The 19,151-nt window shown below is 32.6% G+C and overlaps 2 protein-coding genes across 2 annotated transcripts; both read left to right on the top strand.

Moving 5' to 3' along the window:
* The first annotated feature begins 2,038 nt into the window (after nucleotides 1-2,038).
* Nucleotides 2,039-4,852, top strand: LOC18051326. Its single transcript, XM_006448513.2, has 5 exons — nucleotides 2,039-2,870; nucleotides 3,027-3,084; nucleotides 3,240-3,323; nucleotides 3,450-3,585; nucleotides 3,871-4,852. Exons 1-5 carry the CDS (start codon nucleotides 2,309-2,311, stop codon nucleotides 4,156-4,158), a joined length of 1,128 nt encoding a protein of 375 aa, XP_006448576.1. The 5' UTR covers nucleotides 2,039-2,308; the 3' UTR covers nucleotides 4,159-4,852.
* Nucleotides 4,853-14,430: 9,578 nt separating this feature from the next.
* LOC18051325 (galactan beta-1,4-galactosyltransferase GALS3) lies at nucleotides 14,431-17,687 on the top strand. Its single transcript, XM_006448512.2, has 2 exons — nucleotides 14,431-15,853; nucleotides 17,145-17,687. The coding sequence occupies exons 1-2, from the start codon at nucleotides 14,610-14,612 to the stop codon at nucleotides 17,488-17,490; spliced, it is 1,590 nt and encodes a 529-aa protein (XP_006448575.1). The 5' UTR covers nucleotides 14,431-14,609; the 3' UTR covers nucleotides 17,491-17,687.
* Nucleotides 17,688-19,151: the final 1,464 nt, after the last annotated feature.

The raw sequence follows: 19,151 nt of genomic DNA, 5'->3' as shown, positions 1-19,151 counted from the left end.
AAGAGTTAAATTGTGTCCCAAATACTTGAGGACACCATCCCCACATATTATTGGAAACCATATAGATATAATGCACTTGCCCCACAGAAATCAGGTTACCGTAGGCAACAGAAATGGGTAATGCCTGCACTTTTTTGTTCTCGTGACTGCCCGTTGCAGCATTATAAGGGTTCTGTAGCATAAGACAACTTCAGGATTTTGATTTTTGATCGTACAATAATGCATTTTAGGTGGTGGTTTTTTTTTTATTTTATTTTATCTTCTTTTCTCTTTCTCTCAAAGAATATGTCAAATGAAAATAAGTATTACTTGTTCACAGGCACAAAACAAAACAAAATCTTCATCCTCAAACATAGAAACAACCCATTCTTTAAGATAGAAGCTCCCTTCCCTTCAATGGCTAAATTAAAGGACATTAAACTGATACAAATTAAGCTTTGACGTCCCTTTCTCTTTTACGTTAATAATCAGTGCTCTAATCCATTTAATTTTAATCATGTGTTTTGCTTCAAATTTTGTCTCCGAAATGCCTCTCATCATGTATGCAATTATGCTGGAAAAAACACGCGGCCCGTCTCTTTTGTACAGCAATTAAAGTGACCAGGATGTCCCCCGGAATTTATTATCACGTCTTATTAAATTATTGGACAGAGATTAAAAGTATTGTACGTCTTTCATTTTAAACCATAGACCAGAACTAATAACGTGACAGGCACGAGGATTCATAAAAGAAATTTTTACACCATCCATCCCCCATTACTTAATTATGTTTCAAAGATCAAAACTGGTTTGTGTCATTTTGACAAGTTGATTGTTGTTGCTTTCTAAATTTTAAGTCAAAATAGGCGAATAAGTGTTCAAGTTTCATCATGCAAGATCAACTGTGGATGACATACAAGTTTGGAGCTATTAATTCAATTTTTCCAACAAAATCAACTGTAGATGATATTAGAAGCTCTCTTTGTGTACAAGCTTCCCTGGCCTTATTACGCTCAAATCATGTGCCCTGCCCTGTTTTGCTTTCGTAAGCTTGGACCTTTTGCCGCAGATCAATAATTTTCAAGCCAATGATTGAAACTTTTTAAACATATTTCAAGTATAGTCATTAGCATCTTAGTTTTACCAAAAAAGAAAAAAATTTCCAAAAAAAGGAATGTCGCCTTAATTCCATAGATTAGGAGTTAAGAGTACCCATTGTTGGAGGATAAATTAAATTCAGTCCTGGATCATGAAACGAATACGGGGTTTGATTTAAAGTATTCGATTTATTTCAACCAAATGGTCCATTGCCTAAACAATTGGGATTTGGGACCATTTGAAATTTTCAATTATATGTCAGCCTACCAAGATAGAAACTAATCATAGAAAAACTTGCTCTAGGACAGCGGCTAACCGGATCTAAAATAACAAAAAAAGGGCCTCTCTGAAACCTTTCATTTTGATCATTAATAATGCATTAGTGTAAAATATACGTCTTCTTAATTCTGATGTGTGCATGAGTCAAATTTCAAATATCTTTTATTACCTCAAAATATTATTGTGAAGCAATGAATCTGCTAAGACACTCTCAGCCACATCAAATTTTTGTCAAAAGTTAAAAACATCAACCTCAAGCGAATGACTTTGCATTAGATATAGGATATTATATATATATATATATGGCTGGTTTTTTAGATTGTCAGCCAGCTCTGAAGAAGGACAATGATTGGTCTCTCTCACCCTCTTGCCTCTCTTATCTTCCCACTTTAGCTTGGGATTTGAGAGAAGGCAAAGGCATAGACTAATGTGCAGTAAAATAAAGTGGGCAAAAGAGAGGGTCCATTAGAAGGCTGGCAATGGCACCACAATACCATCCCCATCACACTAATCACAGTTACCTCCTTTTTCTTCGCATAAATATGGTTATAAACAAAACTCGTTTATTGTAAGCGTAATAGTTAATTCAAGTGGTAATTTTTTATTTATTTTTAATAAGATAACCCCTTATCACATGAATACTAGTAAAATATTTTGAAGTTCAAATCGTGATCACATAGGATTGAGGAGGGAATAAAAAATTAGGATGATATCACTGTCAAGTTGTGCTTCCATTAGTGAGAAAGCAACGACCCTAGCAGGCAATTGTATGGCAGATGACCACCCCTCCATGTTACAACTTCAAAAAGCCTGACCCACATTTCCAATTTATAAACCCAACAAATTACAATTCCCATTCCAAACTCCACTTCAAGTCCTTGATCTTCCTCTTCATTTACTCCTCATTTTCTTTCTTGCAGAAGCTTAGACTACATCAAAGAAAAGAAAAAAAATGTGTTCTTCAAAGTCTAAACTGCATTCTGCTACTCAAATAAATGGCCGTCCTGTGCTTCAACCAACTTCTAACCAAGTTCCAAGCTTGGAAAAGCGAAGTTCCATTAAGAAAACTGGTTCACCAAAATCTCCTATTACTACTAATAATGTTAATAGCAAGTCTTTCACAAAGTCTTTATTGTCTCCTCCAGTTTCTCCAAAGCTGAAATCACCAAGACCAGCAGCGGTAAAGAGAGGAAATGATCCCAATGTGCTAAACACCAGTGCTGAGAAAATCATGACACCAAAAAAGTTGGCAAGTTTTGTTAAGAAGCCCAAAAATGCTGAAGTTGCACCATGTTATGATTCTTCATTGATAGTTGAGGCTCCAGGAAGCATAGCAGCAGCGCGGAGAGAACATGTTGCAATTATGCAAGAGCAAAGAAAGCTGAGGATTGCTCATTATGGAAGAACAAAGTCGGCCAAGTTTGAAGGAAAGGTACCTGGGCTCGACTCTTTTGCCAATGGTGACAATAATGATCGAGAGGAAAAGAGATGCAGTTTTATCACTCCTAATTCAGGTATTTTTAACTATAACACTGTTGTTTAACATCTATAGGACCAAATTTAGATTTTAAAATGTGCGAACGTCTACACTTGAGGAGAATGACTTAGTTTCTATATTTGCATTTAAGTTAGAGAATGAAATATGAAAAGTTTACTTCTTGTTTGTGCAGATCCTAAATATGTGGCTTATCATGATGAAGAATGGGGAGTCCCTGTTCATGATGACAAGTAAGAATTTTCTCTCTACTTTTCTGTAATACTTTAATTAATATCTTAAGCTCTTTAGACGAAACTGGTAGCTAATATAAAATATTAATTAATATAATTTGATAATTTTTCCCTTAATGCTAATGAATTATTTTATTTGGTTTTGTGTTATGCAGGTTGTTGTTTGAATTGCTAGTTTTGACTGCTGCACAAGTTGGATCCGATTGGACTTCTGTCTTGAAGAAGCGCCGAGCATTCAGGTGGGTGTGATTAGAGAGAAATTAAAAAAAAAAAAGTAAATAAATAAATTAGTCTCATACTATTTTTAAGCCACTTCACTCTTTCAAGAAACAAAAAGTGATTAAATTTAGAATCTGTTTTTGCAGAGAAGCATTCTCAGGGTTTGATGCAGAAGTTGTTGCCAAATTCACTGAGAAAAAGATAACATCATTAAGTGCTAACTATGCCATAGATTTAAGCCAAGTTCGAGGCATTGTTGATAACTCCATTCGAATTCTTGAGGTAATAAATGAAATTCAATTGGTAAAATTTCTTTGAGTGTACGATAGATTTGAGTTTTGAACTTCACTCATATGAGATAAGAAGGGATTTTATTTTTCGTTAAAATAATACATAAAAAAATTACTAGGCATTTGCCCTATCTCAAAGTTGTTGATGTTACTTAGATGTCTTGATAATAGTCCTGCTTAAAAATTTCTAGGCATTCGCCCTATTTTAAAGTTGTTGATGTTACTTAGGCGCATTGTTAATAGTCCTGCTTTTTAATAATTTCAATTAATTTTACAGGTAAAGAAGCAATTCGGATCATTTGACAAGTACTTGTGGGGATTTGTGAATCACAAGACAATCAACACCCAATATAGGTCAAGCCAAAAGATCCCAGCGAAGACCTCAAAATCGGAAGCCATAAGCAAAGACATGGTGAAAAAAGGGTTTAGGTTTGTTGGACCTACTGTTATTCACTCATTTATGCAAGCAGCTGGTCTCTCCAATGACCATTTGATCACTTGCACAAGACACCTCCAATGCACCGCATTGGCCTCTCATCAGCCAGCCGTAGCCCCAGCCCTGTAGGACAACAATCCTGACAACTGAAGCTAGCTAAGTTAGCATATATTCTCTAACTATAGATATTGTCCTATAATATATGATATAGTTTTAATGTGTTATGATGTATTTTTAATGTGTGCAACAAGTAAGACTTTGTTGGGCGTTTTGAGGAAAATGTAATGTGACACTATCACTGTATGTTTAAGGACGATTAAGTTTTTTGTTAGATTTCTCAAATTACATGTAATTTGAGAACTACAAGAAGAATGGGTGTTGTGACTGGTGAGGGAAGGCAGAGGGGAGACACAGAACATGTGCAGGTGGGCAGGCATTGTGATTCAATTGATTTTTGTGATCCCCACATACAAGAAGTCTCCATTATTTGCTTCCTTTAAAATGGGTGCTGGGGATGATAATCAGTGCCAGATTGATGGGCCATGGGAGTAGGACCCCTTTCTAAATTTTATATTTAGGTAGGTTGAATATGAGGTGTATAGATATTTATTTCTGCTTTGAAATTATGGAAACTTTCTTCCTCGTCGGTACTGGTATATCACTTTCCTTGTATCTGAATCCTAACCTTTAGTGAGCATAAAGTTTGTATATCATGAACTAGTGTGAATTGTGAGTGTTAAGCGTGAAATGAATTATGGATACTTGATTCTTAATTTCTTTCCTCCTAATCTTGGCCACCCAAGTCAAGTATATCTCCATACTCCATGCACTCTTAATTTCTTTCACATTTCAATTTAAAAGATTGCAAGTCTGACAGCAGTGTACCAAATATTCATTTCGATATTGTAAACATTCACTATTTATAGCACTATCTTTTTTTTTCTTTCTTTTTCTTTTTTTTAAGTGGGCTTTCGCATGCTTTTGGGAATGAAGCATTAGAAAAAGATGTATGAATGATGACTGTTGCATTACATTAAAATTACTGTAAAGCGCAATTGAATAGGGGAATCCAAAGCACTGTTAGCTTTGTGTTGTGTTGTGTTGACATTCCCCCAAATATGCCTTTGCTACAGGCTTCTTTTTCAATTATTCTTCTGCAGAAGCTCCTTTATATTTTTGGCAGTCATTCTGTGCCAAAAGAAAAGCAAATTCTAACAACCATTGCTGCTTCAAAATTAACCATTCAAATTACTGGATGCAGCAAATGGATCGTTATAAATCCTTTTGCTGTATTTTCACATTCTTTCTCGGTTAGGCCCGATCTGGGAAAATGCAAGGCTGCAATTAACGGGCCAAAAACTCATGGGCTTGGTCTCACTCAGTTTTTCATACAAGCCCATGAAAGTAAGATAGTGATAAGGGTGGGCAAATCCGAGTTCAATCAACTTAATCGGGTTTCTGGTTTATTAGGTTTAGAAAAAAAAAATTATTCGAACTCAATCCGAACTTGTAATTATATTTGGATCAGATCGGATCAAAAATTTGATAGGCTTTTGTTTATGTGTATGTATAAATTCTATTGGTAAAACGCATGCACAGGGTAAGTAAAGCAAATTGTTTGATTTATAATGCTTTTTAAATTGAAAATAACAGTCACACATAGCAACAAAAAAAAAAAAAAGGTTATATTATCACATTACAATCACACATCACACAGTTTATACAATACAATTACAAATAATGCAATGAAAAATTGAAATTAATTATTTAATATGACATAAATAAACCATAAAAAATATTGTTGGATTTGGATCTACGAAGGTGGTTGTCGAGGTGAAGCAAGCTGCAGCAGTAGTTGCAATGGCTGGTGGAGCAAGATGCAACAGCTGACGAGGTGGAGCAGACTGGCCGCATCAGCATATCACAATGACTTGGCTTTACATTGGAGCAACAGCTCGTGTCGGTGCATCACGGTCTGGATGTGTCTGTGGTTTCGTCGGTGACTTGGTGGCTCAATGCTGTCAGCTGTGTGTGTGCCGCCATGTCCCATGTTGTGTGAGCTCTGAGCTCTGTGTCTATGGTGCGAGGCTGTAAGCTATGTGCTTGTGGTCATGAGCTAGCTAATCGATTTAGAATTTTAGGTTTTAGTTTCTGAATTCATTTTTAAAAAAATTATGTCAGTATCCAACCTGATCAGATTTCAGATTGGATCGAGTTTAACCCGATCGAATTGTGATCCAATCAAATTGGATAGAAGCTCACACAATTAAGTTCGAATCTTTATCTACATCCAATCCGAATATGAATTTTTTGAGGTCGAATTGAGTTTGGTTAAATTCCCACCTCTGGTGATGAAATTATAATCCAAAATTTTGGAATTTTTTTTTTCTGTTTTATAGTTCTGAAAGTAAACTAGAAAATTTTTGTTATTTTATTTTTAAAATAAGCTTGAACATCAAACTTTATTTTTGAAATGTTTACACAAATTATAATCAACTTCAAAAGTTTACATTTTTCAATAGGAACTCATATTTAAACATAGTTTATCTTATATCCTCTCCATGAATATTTAAATATATAATAAGTAAAACTTAGGACCAAATAAATTAATTGAAAATTTTTGACTTAGTAAGTGATATAAATATAAAGTATGCACTATATTAGTAATTAGTTAAAGGAACATGTTCAATCTAATGTATAAATATTGATCAAAGAGACAAGATTTAGTTTCAAAATAATAGTACATGTATTTTTATAGTGTTATATAGAATCATCTTAAAAGTCTAAACATTTATATTCTATTCAGAGTATTTCTCTCAATATAAGTTTTATGAATACAATATATTATATAAATTATTGTCCCAAATAACTTTAAAAAATATAGATATTTTGTTCCATCTTAAACCTTTAATGCAGTATAATATATATATTTTGGAATATACAGATAATTATTATTATGTGGATATAATTTCCTTAAATGAGATATAAAAAAATGAACAATTTATTATTTTTTTATAACTTGTCTAATTAATTTTTGTATGACTAAAAAGAAATTAATCCTCTAGAAAAGTTTTACTATAGTAGATAATACCACCAATTGAAAGTTGGCTCACCTTTCTAATGCAATTAAAAAAAAAAAAAAACGAATCCTAGCTAGCTAGTATCTTTATATCTCATCACAGTAACAAACAATAGAGCACCAAGTAGTACCCACATCGTTCGCAAGGTTCCCCCTCCGTATTGTCGGTGACAACCTCGTTGTTATTTCGCCAGATAGTTTACACCAATCTTTTTCCCTCCGTATTGTCGGTGACAACCCCGTTGTTATCTCACCAGATACTTATGTATCAATTAATTAATATCCATAAGCATCGACTTCTATTCTCAAAATTAATGAATAACGCTTTATGGGGGAAGTCCAGAATCAAATTATTATTACTCCAAGTGCTGAATTCGTGGAAACTTAATTTTACATAAATTATAATACATCTAATTTATTAAATAGGTCCATAAAACTTGAGACTATTTGCACTTTAAAATTACTCTTATTCTTATTTCAACAAAGAGTTGCGTTATTTGAATCCACAAATTTACTTCTTATTAATTAATATTTTTTGATAAAATTACTTAATCAACCATTTCTGCTCTTTCTCTTCTCAATTTTATAAATTTTCATTAATTCATTTAGATATTATTTTAACTTCAAATAATTGATATCACTAAATAATAGAAATAAAACTCACCATTTAAAAATAAATATCAACAAATTTTTATCAGTCATGAAAGTTAGTGAATACAAAAATTAATTTTTATCAAACACAAAAGATAATGAAAATTAAGGGAAAAATATTGTTATATATAGAAAGCATAAAATAGAAATCATGATATACTAAGGACTAAAAAAAATGAATTCAAAAGAAAGTGAAATTGAGTGTTTTGTTTGCATAATATGTGAGTAGAAAGAAGATGCACAATTGTAAGGTAGAGAGAGAAAGAGATTAGTGAAGGGTAATTTTGAGATTTTAATTTTTGATAATAAATTTATTTTTTTAAATGGGTGTGGAAAAGAACTTGGTGGATTCAAATAACCTCACTATTTAATAAATTAATTTATTAGAAAAAATAGCCATATGTAAATTACTAATAAGGATTTTCCAATCTCTTAAAAAATAACAAATCAATACTTTTAACATTTTTTGAACATATTTTTAGTTCTCTAGCCATAAATCTTAAAAATTCAATTTCCAATCTCTTAAAAAAATATTTAGTTTAAAAAATAACAAATCAATACTTTTAATATTTTTTGAACATATTTTTACCGTTTGATTTTTTTAAAAGTATTTTCATAGTGTTCTCCTCCTTCTACTTCCCTTTTCCAGTCTTCTTCTTTTTCTTCATCTACTTCTTCTTCTTCTTCTTTTTGGCCAAATGGCCAATTTATTTTCCAATTTTTAGGCTAAAAACTTGGAGTGTATAGATCAATATTGAAAAAAATTAGGGTGTATAAATTACTATCGAACATATTCTTTAATAAACAAAAGCTAATAACTGAAACTTGCGTTAAAAAATTTGTTTAGAATATAATTTGATTGTATCGTATATACTAAATTTTATTAAGTCGTTTTGGAGGTGCAAAATAGTTTGATTGGTGTTTTAGTAAATTAATTTTTTGGAGGTGCAAAATAGTTTAATTGGTGTTTTAGTAAGTTAATTTAACTGGCTTAAGTAAGCCTTTTTTTGGTATTTTAAAGAGTTTAGAAAGTAAAACTTAATTTTTTTAAATTTAGCACATAAGTGTACATAATATTATAGTATTCACAGTAATTTTTAGAGTGTAAATATCCCCACCCGTTCATGAAATTGGAACCCTTGCTTAAATGGTCATATTTTTTTTCTTTCTTTTAGTGAAAGCTGATATTTTTAGAAATTAAAAAAGGAGTAATAATAGACATTCTAAATTTTTATCTCAAATTTTATTTAAAATATTTATTGAATGGTTAATAGTTTTGTATAAAATTAAAGTGAATTAATTGTATTATTTTATTACTTAATAGAGTTGCCGCTTAATTAATACGGTATAAAACCAATAACTTTTTTGGTATAACATATAAATTGATTATGACCGTTGGATTAGCACTGATGATTGATAATCGTACGACATCACAGCTAATAAAGGTAGAATGATTACGAGTATCATAACTGGGAACATGCGAATCGTGATGAATGGGGACCCAATCCGTAAATATTTGTTTCGGAACAATGGAAACAGCCTACCAAAGCTTGCCGCCAAACACGGGGTCTTTTTCGGTGTCTCTCTCACATCACGCGGCGTAATTATTTTCTTTTCTAATTACTATTATTATTATGGCTTTGATAATGTCACTGTCACCCCCACACTTTTACATTATTTTTTTTTTTCAATAACATCTCTCATATTTTATATGCAGATTAGTTATTTTGTCGCAAAACACTCTAATTAACACAACTTGTGTTATCTGGAGAAATAATTAGATTGTCTTAAGCTATAATTTGAAAAAAAAAAGAGAGAGTAAAAAAGGGCCTAAATAATGTCTCTTCAATTACGGCTGTAATTGTCATTTGGGCTTGTAGCTCTGTGGTAAATTATTACTCTTAAAATCAAGCATGATTATGAAGGTAATGGTTCGAATTCTTATGAACTCAACCTCTCTCGATTAAAATATAATTGTGTGAAGATTACTTGTAACATCTTTCTTCCTTGTTAAATGCGAGTGAAGTAGAGTCATCCATCCTCCATGAGAGATAATTGACTGAGCATGTACTTCATATAATAAAAATGTAATAATGAAAGATTTTACGAGTGGAGTAGAGACATCTCTTTTTCGTGAGAGGTATTTGACTGAATACATACTTTATAGAATAAAAAATTATAAATATTAATATAATAATTAATTATTATAATAATTATAAATATTTATGTAATATAATAATTTGATGCTTAATCAGTTAAAAAAAAAACTATGGATTGTAGTTTAAGTGCGAATCCCTCTCAGTATTCAAAGAAAACTTTATCTTCAGGAGCTGTCCTCCTTGTGATTTATGGGGAAATTTTAATGGACGGAGAGTATCTAACCACGTGGCAAATTCAGATACAATCAAAAGAATGGTGTCTAATGGGCAAAGAGCCAGCTGGCCACTCAGTCCAGCTCGTCGTCAACCCTCTTCTATTATTATTATTATTATTATTATATTAGTATTTATGTGTGCGTTTTCTTTTTTCAAATCTCTCGCTTCTTGATTTAATAATCATTGAGAAAATCTTGTCTTTTGTTTTTTTGTTTTTTTCCTCCCAACCTCACCATTTATTCTAACACTGCGTTTACTTTTTGGATTAGAGTGGAAATCTTGAGGAGTAGGAATCCTTGGATTAGGAGTGTGGAGTGAGAGTGAGAGTAGGATATTTACTTAGACTAAATGAAAGTATGGATTGTCAATCAGAATTCTAATTATTTATTTACTTTGTCTTGGATTGTGAGTAAATTATTTTAAATTATAATTTTATCCTTATGTACAGAATTATAATTTGTAATTAAAAAATTAATAACAAATATATTTGGAAAATAAAATAAATATTTTATTATATTTATAAATTAATAATAATTACTAATATTCTTAATTATGTAAATCTTAATTTTTTTTATTAATTTTAATTTAAATTATGTAAATAAAAATTATTAATAATAGCAACACAAATGAAATATTATTATTGATAATATAGTACAAAATTAATATTTTTTTAGAATAAAATATTTATTATTATTAATTAAATAATTAATTAATATTTATTAAAATTAATGTTTAATATTATTAATTTAAATATAATATTTATTTATTTTTATTTTATTAAATTTAATAAAATAAATATGATATAATTATTATTTTTAATAAATATGATATTATTTATTTTATTAAATATTATTTATTTATTTATTTTTATAAGTATAAAATGGGAAGAGGGGGGAGTGGATTCCCACTCCCACCTCCCCCCATGAGAGTGTGAATCCAACTCCCCACTCTAAAATTGGGTGGGACCCACGGATTCCCACTCCCACTCTCCATTTTTTAAGATAAGTAAACATTGAAGTGGGAGGAATCCACACTCCACACTCCCACTCCAGAAAATAAACACTACATAAGTTTTTTCATTCTAAATGAAGAAATTCTAATTTTATTTTTTATGGGATAAACACTGCTTAAACTCTGTAAGATTGTTTAGATAGATTAACCAGTTATGGTAAGCTTAAATAATTGCAACAAATTAGCCTGATTTGGTATTTTTACTTTTTAAGTAGAATTGCGCAGCAACAACAACAACAACGTTGTTATAACCGCCGACATTATAAATTAGAAAAAAAAAAAACAAATAAAAGTTTTTGAAAAAGAAAAAATGGAAAGTACTAAAACACGTGAGATCAAAACTCAGCTTTTGGAAACCTCCTTCATAGAAGGCTGCAAATATGGTCAGTTTATAATGGACACCGCCAAATTAGAAAGTCAATCCAAGCATCCTGTAGCCACACCAAAACAACTTTCGTGTATAATGCAATTTGTACTGCCCTTAGTTTTGCTGGCAGTTTAGTTCCAATAAATCAATTTCTTCTCATGTTGCCCTATGATTCTAGCCGACACGATAAACTAATATCAAATAGATAAAAAGTTAAAAAAAAAAAAGAAAAGAAAAAAGAAAAGCCCTAATGCATGTGAGATCAAAGACTCAGCTTTTGGAAGCTTCGTTCACGAGGGCTGCGACCGAATTCAGTCCATTTTATAGTAAGCTATCAAATTATAAAGTCATCAATTTATGCCTACACCAAATAAGTTTGATTCGCACACTTGATTGGGCTTATTGATGATGCATGCATGCAACACTTCTTCAAAATATAATGTTGAGATAAAAGTAAGAGAATCGAGATGACTGGTTATTAATTTTTTTTTATTATCCTAGTTACTTGATTTAATTGGTAAACTAAAAATAAAAATTAGAGTGAAGAGCACTCATATTGAAAAAAATAATAATGAATTAAATGGATGAAAACATGTTTATGTGAAAATGGTCAACTGGCCTTGATTCCTTTTGAAAGTCATATGAGGCTGAGTCCTGCACGCGACGTATTACAGGGAAGGGTTAATCATATCTCACACAGAAATAATGATACTAAAATTCATAATTATAATTATTAAAAATCATTTTAATTCCCCGCTTCTCGTGGAAAAATCGAAGGGGTCAAAAACCAAAACGCCAAGGCCCAAGCTCTCTTTTATTTATTTATTTATTTTTATTTTTAAGTTTTGTTACAATCAACACAACACCGAATTCCATGAATGTCTGGAAAGATCTCTCCTTAGAACACGTATAACCTTGAGAAGTCCACGTGTCGTTTTTGAAACGTGTCAAATTCGTATTGAATGTGGCTTCTTTTATTTAATTTTAACATAACGAAATTATCGTCCCCACCGATACTGTCCTTTTATAGGCTAGACAGCCCATATAGACAGGACAGGAGTCTTGACAGACGGGCCAACACCGTTGCTCGGAATCTTCCACGTGTCAGCGCTCGAAAATTATTTTGCACTTTTTGCACCAATGCCCTTACTGTTTATGTATAATTCAATTTCTAACACTTCATATTTCATATTCTTATTTAGGACAAACTTTTGAATTTTTAACTTTTGATGGGCAGATTTTCAATTAATACAAAGCTCTTGTAGTTAACTGAAAATGTTATACCATCTCGCTTCTTTAACAAGATTCTTCCCTTAAATTTGTTTAGCTAGCACTCAATTATAAACCAATAAAAATATGAACACATTTTTTTTAATAATAATTGTTTTAATTGCAAAAAATATAACTCTACATTAATTGGCTTTAACATTTATGATTTTAAGAGAGTTTATAATTGTGTTAATCATTTATTACCCAGAAACAGGTTAGTTGTTCCTTGCCATGAATGAATTGTAAGGGCATTTTAACGTTTGCAAGGTTAAAGTCATTCTTGGAAAGAGTAAAAAGAAAAAAAAAAAATCTATCAGATAACAACATGAAAGGGTAGAAGTAATAAAAGACATCCCTTAAAGATAATTATAACATTTACAGAAAAATATAAGGACCCCATAGCAAGGATCAAAGAAGTCCAAGAGACTCCCAGAGTCCCATCCTTACTTGCCCATTGTGTCAGGACCTTGAGCCCCACATTCTTTTCTATTTTTTGGAATTTTGAGCCCCACATTTTGACACGGCAATAAAGTGGTTAATATTAATTACTCAGTTAATTACTATTTACTGTTTTTAATTTATCATTTAACAACTTCAAATTAAAGTCCATTTTAATTTATTAAAATATTCCCCTCAACCGAGTAATATATAGTATAATCTCCATTATATAACAATTTTTGACAATCCTAAGCTAATGTGCTAAATTAGTAAGACAATATTTTTTTTCTCTAAAAACTCTTATATAATTCTATAATCCCATTCATATAATAAATTAATAATTAGTTAAATTAAAATATGATTAAATTGTTATTTTTTTAAAATTTAAATATTGTAAGATTTCATTTCTAATTTTTCTAACTATATTTACAAGTGTTGGAGTTGAATTCTCCAATTGCAATAAAAAGTACGAAGTGTTGTTGATGCTTTAAGTGCATTTTTACATATAACATGATCTAAAGCTATTATGGGATCCTCAGCTTTGTCATTAGTGAGATTTTCAATGGTGTTAGCAATAATTTCTTCTAAATTTGAAACCTTGTAACCTGTATTTCATTTGATTGAATTGATAACTCATACAAATGAATTTTTAATAGATTAATTTATATTCAACTAGTTAGATACGTAAAATACAAAAAAAAAAATTATTGAACTAATTTGTGTTCAATTGATTAGAATTGTAAAATACAATAAATTTTTTGTTGATTAAATTACACTCCATAAATTAATAAATTATTAATTGATCGATTAACTAATACATCTTTTAATTAATAGATTTTGTACAATCTCAATATTATTAATATATATAATTTATACTATAATCAAAGTCATCAAATTGCCCCTTCTTGTTTAGTTACAAGCCATGTGATCAGTTTAATTAACCTTTAACACCAACAAAAGATTTGCATCTCTTATAACAAAAAAAGAAAGTATAAATAAATAAATAGACAAAAGTATAGACATGAAATTTAGTTTGAATAAAAATTGGGGACTTATGTGATAAAAGAATTCGTAGTCAGGCTGTTTATATACAGGTGAACGTTAAAACAACAATAATGTTAATGGAAATAACAAACAAGCCTGCCGGAGGATTAGAAATAGGAAAATCAGAGCTATAAAAAGAGAGTTAAAGAAGAGACGCAGAGAGAGAAGGAAGGGGAGAGAGAGAGAGAGAGACAGAGAGAATTATTGATTGTTATTCACATTCATTTATTCAATCCTTCTTTTTTCTTCTTTTTCTCCACCTCCTTGAAAAAAAAAAAAAAAATCTCTTCAATTTCTTCTTCTTCTTCATCTTCAATTCCTCATACATAAAACGCAAAGCTTGATAATGGCGACGAATAAAGAGAGAGAAAATCAGAAAGACAGGGGAGGGGAGAAGAAGATGCTTGTTGGGGTGATATGGAACTGTGCAGCTGAACTAAAACTCATATTAGTTGCTCTTTTGATTCTCTGTAGCGTCGCCACTCTCCTTCAGTTTTTGCCTTCTCGTTTCACAATCTCCACTTCTGATCTTCGTCTTTGCATTTCCAAAATCCCCTCCCAAACGGACCCTACCGCCGACACCAACACCAACACCAACACCAACATTCCTTCTCAACGTTTACAGATTCAGCAGCAGGCGCCGCCGCCGCAGCAACAGCCACCACCGACACCTCCGCCGCCACCGGCCGTGGAACATGACCAGATCCTCAACAACAGCGTCCTCAAGCGGGCTTTCAATCCCTACGGCGCTGCGGCTTATAACTTTATCACAATGGGGAGTTACAGGGGAGGGTTTGGTACGTTTGCCATCGTTGGCCTTTCATCCAAGCCTCTTCATGTTTATGGCAAGCCGGCTTACCAATGCGAATGGGTTCCTCAGAATGACACCAAGAAATCAACTTTCGCTAAATACACATACAAAATGCTCCCCGATTGGGGCTACGGCCGCGTTTACACTGTTGTTATTGTGAATTGCACGTTTGCCGAGCCTGTTAACGATGATAATTCTGGAGGAACTTTGTATTTACATGCATCTACGGCTGGTGGTGGGGATGCGAATTTTAATTTAACTGATGTGGTGTTTGCTTTGGAAGAGAAGCCTGGGAGTGTTGATTTTAGTGTGTATAGGACTTATGAGCCTAAGTACGATTATTTCTACTGTGGGTCGCCATTATATGGAGGCTTGAGTCCGCAGCGTATTCGGGAATGGATTGCTTATCATGTGAGGCTTTTTGGGGAAAAATCGCATTTTGTGATTTATGACGCGGGCGGGGTTCATGAGGAAGTGTTTCAAGTGTTGAAGCCATGGATGGATTTGGGTTATGTGACATTGCATGATATTAAGGAGCAAGAAAGATATGATGGGTATTATCACAATCAGTTCTTGGTTGTGAATGATTGTTTGCATAGATACAAGTTTATGGCTAAGTGGATGTTCTTCTTCGATGTTGATGAGTATATTTTTGTGCCACCGAAGAATACCATCAAGTCTGTGCTTGATTCTCTCATGGGTTATAATCAGTTCACTATTGAACAGATGCATATGAACAGTCAGCTTTGTTTTGCTGGTGATTCAGGAAAAGCTCACAGGTAATTTCCCTTAATTATTATTAATTTTTCTAGGATTATATATTAATTCAAAATTGCTAGTTTCTTAGAATTTAATATGAATCATTTCATATCTGTTGAGATTGAGAAACATTGATCTTTGATGATTAGGAACAAAATTTGGGTTTTCTTTTAATTAAGAAAAACTTCTAGGGGTCCAAGGAAAAGGAATGCAAAAATTTAGGGGGAAATGTTTGTTGCGTGTCTTTAGATTCTAAAATGCCCTGTCGTTTTAATAATTGCCAGATTTGGCATTTGAATTGATCAAACTGAGTGTAGGAATAGTAAAATCAGGACACAGTTCTTGGTAGCTATTTTTTTATCCCAAAGTTGGTTGAATTTTTCCTGGCATGTGAAAAATGCAAAAAAAAAAAAAAAAAAAAAAAAAAAATTCTACCATCAGCAAGTTTTAACTTCATTAACCGATGTAAATGTGAATTCTCAATATCAATAATGCATGTGTGATGAGGGTATATTTGGTATTCTATCAAAGCATGAGCCGTAGGTTAAGATTTAGTAATTGTGGGCATACGAACACCATGTGGTACTTATCCATTTGTTTGATTTGTTTTTCTGAACATTTTAAGTTTGTGGTGGTTGAGTGATTGGAACATATTTGAACTGGTGTCGAACATATTTATATGAGAGATCAAGTGGTGTGTGGTTGTTTGGAGTTTTTCTTGTATGTTGGTGTTTGATTCTTCCTTCTCTTAATTGTATTAGAATAGGTGGAAGTGAGGTGGGTCTGAACTTTGTTCTAATGTGACTGACCTATGATTGGGACCTTATTAATTAGTTTAATAGTATTATGCTTCTTTTTAAAAAAAAAGTCTCTCAAACCTTTAATCACCAATGCTCTCTTCTTCCGAAAGACATGTAGAATGACACATCAATAAAAAAATGGGTTAATTGCATTCATGAAATGGACTTCAAAAGATGAAATATGCAATGGGTGCTGATGTTTATAAAATCTAGAAACAGACATAATGATATGGACATAGATTAATGATATCTTGAGATGTGGGTTTTGTAAACAGCACGCTACTCAGTGTACTATCCATTTTCGGAATCATGATTATGGCTCCTATCCAATGAGCTTCAATCTTGCTAGATTTTGATTTCCTTTTCGAAGAAGTCAGTTGAGTGCTTAGTAGATTATGTTGTTGAATCAGGAAATAACTATTAGAATCTATTTGTTTTTAAAACACATTCTGCAACATTTTTAGTATGGCTGTTGATGCATTTTGTTCATGTTCTTCTTATTTAAATACAGGAAATGGGGATTTGAGAAGCTTGTATACAAGGATGTAAAAAGAGGTATAAGGAGGGATCGTAAATATGCTGTTCAACCGCGCAATGTGTATGCCGCAGGGGTGCACATGTCGCAAAACCTATATGGTCGGACAACCCACAAGACAGAGGGCAAGATCAAATACTACCATTACCATGGCACGATTGCACAACGGACTGAGCCCTGCACAACCTTCATCAACTGGACGAGATACAACTTTGAGAACACACCTTATGTGTTGGACATCACAATGAGGGCCGTAGCAGGAGCTGTAAAGAAATTCGAGCTCGCAAAGATTGGCGATAGATTAAAACACACTCGCCAATGACCTTTGTATTTAAGTTAAACCGGGTTTTTTGAACAATCTGAGTTTCTTTTCTTTTCTTTTTTCCTTCATTATCTAAATATTTCAGGGAGAGAGAGCACGGAACTAGAACACAAACGTATTGAAATTTCATTTGGGGGGTGTGCTCTGTAAGTCCTCTTTTGTATGATAGTTTTACATTTTTTTCAAGGGAGAAAAAAAAAAAAAAAAGAGTACAGAGAGAGTGAGGTACAGGTGGGTATATGTGGACTGTATGTGCAGGATTTTTAGAGAGTTACGTTCATTTTTTCTTTAACATTTTAATATTCAATTTTAATGTATTTGATTCTTGATTCTTTCATTAATTATCAATGGACTTGGGTTATTTTTGTTGTCGGTGAGAAACGGGGCCACCGCCTCTTTCACCAGCAAGAGCCAGCCAAAGTGCCTTGGGTTTGCTTTGCTGCCACACTCTTTTTTGTTTTCTTTGTTTTCCTCTCACCATGGACTTATGCTTCGTCGAAGAGAGAGGTCGCTTTGTGTAATATGGAATTGTAGTAGCGCAGATGGATGCCATTATTATTTTAAGCAAAAGCCAAAAGCCGGAAAGATGTTGTCCTTGGAGCTTTTTGACAAAGTTGTCAAAAAAGGACATGTGAGTTATGATAAGGCTAGCACTAGAATCCAATGTCAAACGTCTAATCATTTAACTAATCCACAGAAGGCAAAAAATAAGGGGAAGGAGTGAATTATAAGATTTGATGAGCGAGACAATGAGGATTAGACAATTGGTATACTTCTGGACGACTCTTCTCCCTTTACGTTATATAATACCTTCATTTTCCAAAACAGTTCCTCTTTTTTTTTCCTTGTTACCTCGTAATTTTTTCAGTAAATGAGAAATTGTAAAAATTTGTATGAAAATGGGAGAGGTTGAATGATGGTCCATGGAGGAGGGGTTTGGTGGGTGGTCCCGTTGCTTCACGTGTTGGTGAAGCCGTTAATAAAGAACAATCATAATGAATGATGATGTACATCAATTCATCTATAACAAGCAGTAGCATACACTGATACACGTACATATACACTTTGAATTTTGATTGGACTAAAGTTGGCAGGCAAAGGATAGTTCCATCTGTGCATCGTTCTTATTAGTTATTAGTCCCATTACCCTCAGCCAAAGCCAACGGACGGTCCACAAAGTGATTTACATTCAATAAATTCCCCAACTGTATTATTGTTATTACCCTCGGCCAAAGCCAACGGACGGTCCAAAAAGTGCTTTACATTCAATAAACTCCCCAACTGTATTATTGTTATTCTCTGGCTCACTGCATGTGTATGCTTCACAATTTCATTCATTTTCATCTTCATGGCTCAGATTCTTTTTCAGGCAGTTTTTTTTTCTCAGCTTGCAATTTTAATGGCTGACAGTAGATTGTCGTTGTACTTCCTCCGCTGGCTAGTGGGTGTGTCATACATGAACGTACTTTATCATTTGAGTTTTGGAGTCAGAGTGGGGCACTATGTTAAGACTGTAAAACTAGAGAGGTCACAGTCTAAAAGAGTCTATGTTGCAGGGTCTAGTTTGAAATATATGTATATACAACCTGTGTTGCATTATATTAAAATCATTTATGAGAGTTGAAGATTAGGTTGTTTCGTACCCCGGTGGCTTCCTGGCC

This window comes from Citrus clementina, unplaced genomic scaffold, assembly GCF_000493195.1.
Source record: "Citrus clementina cultivar Clemenules unplaced genomic scaffold, Citrus_clementina_v1.0 scaffold_2, whole genome shotgun sequence".
Taxonomy (NCBI): Eukaryota; Viridiplantae; Streptophyta; class Magnoliopsida; order Sapindales; family Rutaceae; genus Citrus; species Citrus x clementina.
The sequence above is the reverse complement of the archived record's forward strand: the minus strand, read 5'-3'. Positions and strand labels throughout refer to the sequence as shown.